Genomic DNA, 7,234 nt, shown 5'->3' on the forward strand with positions numbered 1-7,234 from the left:
ATACATATGATAGTGACTAGAAAATGACAGTATGGGCAGGTAATGATGAGAACAGGGCTTGTATTTGTGGTTGTAACAGGGACTAATATTGCTTCCCTCTTACATATCACACACCGTAACTGGGACATTGTAAAGAAGGAAGAAAACTGCAGACTTCTGGTCTTCTGACCATACTAGAAATCACCGACATGCTCATTTTACTGATGAGATAACAGTTTCTTTGAGAAATAAGCAACATTCCAAGGCTCATGTGTGATGATAGGCCGATACATTGTGCAAAGACCTGCATAAGATAACTCTAAAGGGCTCTGGAGCTTCCCAGGGGACTGGCTGAAATCTTTGTTTTAGCCACATCAGAACCTAACTTCTTCTTCTGCCCAGCCCTGCTTCAATTACCTTTTCACAAATATCATTCCCCAAAGCACTCCTGAATAACCCCCGGCATAAGATTTCTGAGTTCAGAGTCCACGTTTCTATGGGTGCCTGGACTATGGTACACCACTCTCATTCAGCCTTTCAGGGCACAGACCTGGAGGAAGGGGCAGGAGAAAGCCTTACCCACGATCATGTGGTTACAGACGTCACAGAAAGTGGGCTTCTTGAAGATGTGCTCCTGAAAGGCATGTGCCTTGCCACTGTTGGGGTGAAGGCCCAGCCTGGTGGGTGTAGATGTCAGGCTTCCGGGTAAAGGCAGCGAGCTGGAGCTGGGACTGACTTCTGCCAGTATGTCTGCTGGCAGCTTCACGTCGCTGTTGGTTCGCTGGAAGAAGTTGTCAGCACTTTTGCTCCGTAAACTCTTGGTCTTGAAAGAAAGTGATCGTTTTAGTTTCTGGAGCTGCAATGCAATGACAGAACAGGCTCTCTTACGATGGATCATGCAGACTCATGCTGTGGGGGTGAGGTCTGCTCCATGCACTGCATAGTTAGTTCCCAGTGACACCCTCAGCGCTAAGGAAGCTCTTGTATGTCTCTGTGTGGGTGGACGATATCAGTGCTAAGTTAAGATGAAATTCAGCAGCACCCCCCCCAAGGCCCTGCACCCCCCAAGCCAGAATAGCAGAAAGGGCACCACAGCCTTTGTTTTGCCTTTGCTGCCTGTTCCCTGTGTCCTTAAGGTTCCAACAATATGCAGTCAAAATATCTTATATTGAGTTTTTGATACTGAGTTTTGAATTTATGTAATTAGAAATGATGCATGCACTCATGGGTTAAAAGGCTGGGTGTGTAATGCTGACATTTCTCTCTTATGACCTCTCAGCAGTCACTTGTCTCTGTGGAAATCAAGGCACAAGAGGCTACATCTGAACTGACATCAGTCTAGCTAAATTAGCCACAGGACACAAGCCGCAAATGCTCATGCTTGCTTGAGTCTGTTGCATATGACAACAGTATGTTGGACAGAGCATTTACACATCTGGCTCTCCTTGTCTTTCCTCTGGACTTCCCACTTGTCCTTGGCCATGGCAGATGAAGACTAGGACATTTTTCCTTTACTTTGAGACTTTTGAATAGAAACAAAAATGGGTTTTGAATGCTGCCTGCACTTGTGTCCAGGATTACTGATCCTGGAGGGATCCTTTGGAAATATAGCTGTGAGCATGTGAACCTCTTGTTTAGTCCTTTAAGAATTTTTTTCCCCAAACATTTAAGGAAAAAGATCTGAATACTGACTTGAGGGAGTAGTAGATTCTTGGACTCTGATGACACCTGCTTTGCTCTGTCCATATCAACTCCTGTGTGATTTCAAAGTCTCTCCTGTGTACTATCTTTTCAACACCAGAATTTAATACTCAAATTCCCCTCTATCCAGATGCGAGAAATGAACCACTTGCTACATGACCATCAGTAGCTCATTTCAGCTTCAAGATGGCTCCCTTTATAGATGTGTTTTCTATTGCCTGGGATTAATATTTATGGCTCAGTGCTAGAAACAAAAAGGTACTTAGTGCTCTGTTCTAATAAGGGTCTCCACTAAATGTGGTTGGGCTTTCTCACACAATATGTTGGATGAGTCAATGTGGCCTTGGCAAGACCCTCTACTTCCACTTCAACCCTCTAACTTCTACATCAAAAGATGTTGAAGATGTGGTGATCATTAGAGCTTGGAGTATATTGCACAAGCACCACAATTTCTTCCCCTTCTGCTTACCCAGACCACTTGCAAGGTGACTTTGTATCTATTCTCATCCAAAGCAGAGCCTATTTTCCACTCCTGACTCTTTTGGTTTTGGAAATTGGATCAATAAAAAGCAGTGAAAGTAATTTTAAGCTAGTTCTAACAGCAAGCCTCAGTGTGCCTTCCTTGCTTCAGTCCTCCATTGGAAACCCCGTCAAATCACTATAGATGCAACCCTAAGGTGGTCTTAAGGATTATGGGGGCCACATGGTCTTGTCAAGCTCCCATCACTCCACAGAGATTCCGCACTTACCCTGTAGACTTGAGGGAGTCTAGCCAACACTGAACAAGTTCCAACTCAACTATACTCACGTTGTCTACACACATACTCATCACATGAAGACATGACTAGTGCTTTAATTCAGTAAGCTTTACACCTATTTTATGTACCCAGTAACAAATAAGTGACAGTGCTGTTCTCCCCACCTTTCAGGTGCTTCTTCAGACACCTGTCCTTGGATGTGGTTGTATGAGGTCAACTCTCCCACTTGAGGGACTCACACAGTGTGGAGGCCCTGCAGGGTCTTCTAGAAAAGCAGCATTATGGGCAACAGTAAGGCATCATCAGCCAGAAAAGAGTATCCAGAGTGGCAACAGCCTGCATAGAGAAGTCAGAAACAGTGACCCAACCAGGACTCTTGTTTCTTTTTCCTGTGCTACACCTCAAATCTACATGGATCTGAATTCTTTTGAATGTTTTTTACTGTAATGTAACCTAGCTTATCCTGACTGCTGAGGAGAGTGGGATCATAAGTTCTTGGGAGCATAGTGCTAATCTTGAAAAGGACCCTCAATTTCTGAAAATGTTTAGTGACAGGAGACTGTGAAACAATCATTCACTGAGACTGACTGGGCCAATCCAAGCTGAGGACCTGCATAGTAACTCCTATGCACTTCAAATCCTTCAAGTTACAAACTGAGCTAGAGCTGGGAGAAGGCAAGACTAAGGTTTTATTGTAGATAGTTTTAAAAATATACAGTAAGCAAACAGGATGTTCAGGAATCTGCTAAGATTTTTCAAGGAATGTGTCACCTTGAGGGAAGGACACATATCAAGGCAAATATTATCACACAGAGAGGCCAAATTTATTTTCTGTTTGTGCCCAACTATGTCCAGACAGGTCCATAATTATCTACTTATATCTCAAAAAGGCAAAACAAACAAACAAGCAAACAACACGCAGACTGATGTCATCTTCCATGATCACAGAGGGTACCACTGTGAGTCACTGAGGATGATGTGCAGGAGAGCCCTCTGAGAACTCTACCTGCTATGAATGGGTGGAGGACAATGGCAGGGAGCAGAGTGCAGACCTGGGCCAAGTGCTCACCAGGGAATCCAACCTAGTCCTTCATCCCTTCAAGGAAGATGCTGTTAATCCCTTGTGGAAATGGAGCGTGAGGGAAGTTAACTTGTTTATGGTCAAGCAGTTTACACAAATCCAGACCAGAGTTCAAAGGTAGATCAGCTTTTCTCTGATTTCCTTAGTCCTTCTGCTGCCAGTGAGTCTCTGTGGGATGCATGGGAGGTGAAAGAGAGTTATCCCTTACTCTCAGGGAGGAGAAATTACTTCTGGTGACTAGTGAGGATGATAAGAGATGCGGAACTGGAAAGTAATCTACATTTTGCTGTCTGCTCCGTGAAAGTTTAGGTATGATATTTAAATATGATGTTAAAACATGCCCTATTTTCTCTGCCCTCTGGGATGTGGCTGGAAATTGTGTCAGGCTTCTGTGGTCTGTCTGCCTCTCGAGTCAGAGAATTTACTTGGAAGCCAATGTGACATTTCTTACTTAAGTGGATAGCTTAAGTGGAGAGAAATCACTCCCTATAATTGTCTGCATTTCAGAAAATTATTCTTCATTACACAATTGATTCAATAAATATCTATGGGGTGCTACCCTGACCAAAGCATAGTCTTCGATTTGATGATTTAGCAGTCAAAACAGCAAGTTTTTTCTCCTTAAGGTTTTAACACCTAGTGGGTAGTGGATAAATATAGAAAAAAATGATATATGATATCAATTTGGGTGGGCAGAGGGTGTATTAAGGAAAATAAAAGCAGAACTAGGCCTTAGAAAGTGATAGGGAAGGCTTCTCTGATGGTTGACATTTGAGCAAAAATGTGAAGGAAATGGTGAGTGTGTGAGCCATGTTGAAGAAATGTACTGCTGTCTTCAGGAAGATGAAGAGCAAAGGCCCATGAGAGGGAGCAAGGTTCATGTCCTGAGGAACTCCAGGAAGTCATTGACTCTAGAGAAGGCGATGAAGCAGAGAAAGGGCACAGATGCCAAAGGCAGCTTCATGCTGGGCCTGGCAGGTCACAGCTAAGGCCCTGGAATTTATCCGAAAGGTGACAGCTTTAAGCAGGGAAATAACAGGGTCTGACTTTTAATTTAAAAGGATTATTTTAGAATCCTTGTTAAAAAAAAAAAAGATAGTAGGAGGGCAAGACGGAAATAAGGAGTCCAGTTTGGAGACTATTGCAGGAGAAGAAATTCTGGTTTGATCTAGTTATAGTAAGGTAAAGTTGAATATAGAGTACCTTTGAAAGGTAGACTCACGAATTTATGAATAAAACCTCAAATTTCCTTTCCCAGAGAGGGGGAGAAATGATGAGTCATTGAATGTGGAGAATGAATAACTGCAACTTTTTTTCCTGGAACAACTGGGTGAATGGGAGTGCTATTACTATTTAATAGAAAAAAGAAGTTGGCATGGATAGTGCAGTCAGTGATTTGCAAGTTTATTAGGAATTCAAGTGGACTTGTAAAGTCAGCACCTGGATGTATGACTGTAAGATTCAGAGGAATGGTCCACGCTAGAGTAATACTTGGGAATCACTAACGTATAGATGGTACTGGGAGCCATGAGTGTAGATGAAATATCACACAGGCAGACTGGAGAGCAGTGAACTGAAGACAAAATCCTGGAATACACCAATATCTGGAGGATAAGAATATTAATGAAGAGGAGCATAGGAACTTGACGGGAGTCCAAAGAGGAAGGCGGAGACCTAAAAAGCAAGAGTTATTATAGAAGCCAAGGGGAGGGATGATTGAAGAAAGACAGACTAGCAAATAGCATTAAATTACCCCTATGACAATGTCAGGAAATGTGAGCTTTAAGGATTGATCATGGTATTTGGAAGGGGATTACTCTTTGTGGGACATGAACAGCAATGGATTCAGTGAAGTCCTCCACATGAAAACATGACCAATTTTAGGAAAAGAATGGCGGGAAAGGGTACGAATAGAGAAGGTAAGCAGGGGCAGTTTATTTTGAGCGTTTCATCATGAAGGGAATTTGTGAGAAGAGCCACTACCTGGAGGGGGATTTGGCACTTCAGGAGGTTTTATGTTGATTTATTAAAATATAGTAAGTTACTTCAGTAGGCTTTACATCTGGTGATGGGGTGGTACTGAATGATGCCCCTAAGTGCGGGGAATGGTGGGATACAGTGCACAAGAGACATGGCTGTCCTTAGTTTGCAGTGAAACCATTTATCTGTAAGAAGGCAGACCTGGTGCCAGTTGGGCATGGGTCTTTTCTTTTGATTACTTTTATTTTTTCAGTGACAACAGAAAAAGTCTGTTTCTTCAGTGAGAAAAAACTGGAAGTGGAGGGGTGAGATGTTGGAAGTTGGAAGAGAGATGCAAAATAGGCACTGCAGAGAAGGGAGAATGAATAAACGAGAGCCATGCACAGTAATAAGTCAGCAGGGAAGGATGGATGGTCCATTTCAATTTATTACCTCACTTTGCAGATGAGAAAACAGAAATCAGGCACCTTACCCAAAGTTAAATGGTTTGGAAGTTACAGAATCAAGATCCACATGTATGTCTCTCTGACTCCAAAGCCCCTCAAGCCAAATGGACTTTGATGAGATGATATCAAACCCTTGACCTTCTCTTAGCAATCCTGAGCATAATGTTTTATCTTCCTGATGAGAACTGAAGTTTTATTAATAATCCATGTAGTTATCATGTTGAGCAACACTGCGATGCCAATTAATTAGGGAAACCAGAAGTCAGACATCATGAGAGCAGTGACACACACGGACTTCAGTCTGAAGGTGACTGCAATGGCAGGCACAATGATTTACCAGTCTGGTCTGCGGTAGCACATAAAGTTAATTAAGCAGTGTGTGCTTGATCATTTCAGCCAGGATCTAAAGTCTTCACAGGAAAGGGGTTGTGTAAATGTGTCTCTGCCCACAAAGGCAGTAAATCACTAGTTACAGTCTCTGTAGCTCAGCTTCCTGTCTGGACATTCAGTCATAAACTCAGTGGTCTCTATACACACATCTCCTTGCCTTTTAATGATGGAACCAATAATACAAGTGCCTTTTATTTCTGAATTCAGGAGAGGTAATCTGAGAACCTTCGATAAGAAAATGCCTTTTCCTTGATACTCCTCTATGATCTACATCTTTGATTTTAAAATGAACATCTTTTTTCTTGCACATTTTAACTTTTCTAAAATAGAATTATGTCTTTAGCTGAAATATTCATTGTGCTCCTTTTTCTTGAAAAGGCAGTATTAAATCCAACTGATGACACCTAAGAATAAAATCGGTCTTTCTTCACACCCTTGCACATTGCCTCTGAGACCCAGTCAGTCCCCTTCAGCTGCACAGACCCACTGCATCTACCTCACATTTGGCTGATGCTGTGGTTTGTCACAGTATCAGCCCCACTCATCCCTGGCATTTCATTCAGGGGCAGAGAGTGTACACTGAGGTGTTGAGAAATGTAGTGTCTACATGAAAAATAACTATCTCATCAGGATTCTCCCCTCTACAGTATGATTTCTTTTATATCAAGCACAACACATTCTAGATCCTGATTCACTTTAGTTTGGAATGTGATTTCAAAGTCAGAAATATTCTTATTACAGCTATTGGCTATCACAGCCAGCTGCAAAAAGAACAACTGTTAATGAATAAATTGGTAAAACAATTTATTGAATATGATTGATTGCATGCTATGCCACTAACAAGCTGTGAGGTCTTGTGCAAGTCTTTACTCTTTTTTTTTTTTTTTTTTTTTTTTTTT

General features: G+C 42.1%; 1 protein-coding gene across 1 annotated transcript in view; it reads right to left on the reverse strand.

The window, feature by feature from the left end:
- Stac (SH3 and cysteine rich domain) overlaps positions 1–7,234 on the reverse strand; it is a 198,793-nt gene that overhangs the window by 110,708 nt on the left and 80,851 nt on the right. Inside the window, exon 2 of the mRNA XM_004635301.2 lies at positions 559–835. Coding sequence (XP_004635358.1) covers positions 559–835 — 277 coding nt within the window. The remainder of the gene's footprint in view (positions 1–558; positions 836–7,234) is intronic.

Source organism: Octodon degus, unplaced genomic scaffold (assembly GCF_000260255.1).
Source record: "Octodon degus isolate 3935 unplaced genomic scaffold, OctDeg1.0 scaffold00071, whole genome shotgun sequence".
NCBI lineage: Eukaryota > Metazoa > Chordata > Mammalia > Rodentia > Octodontidae > Octodon > Octodon degus.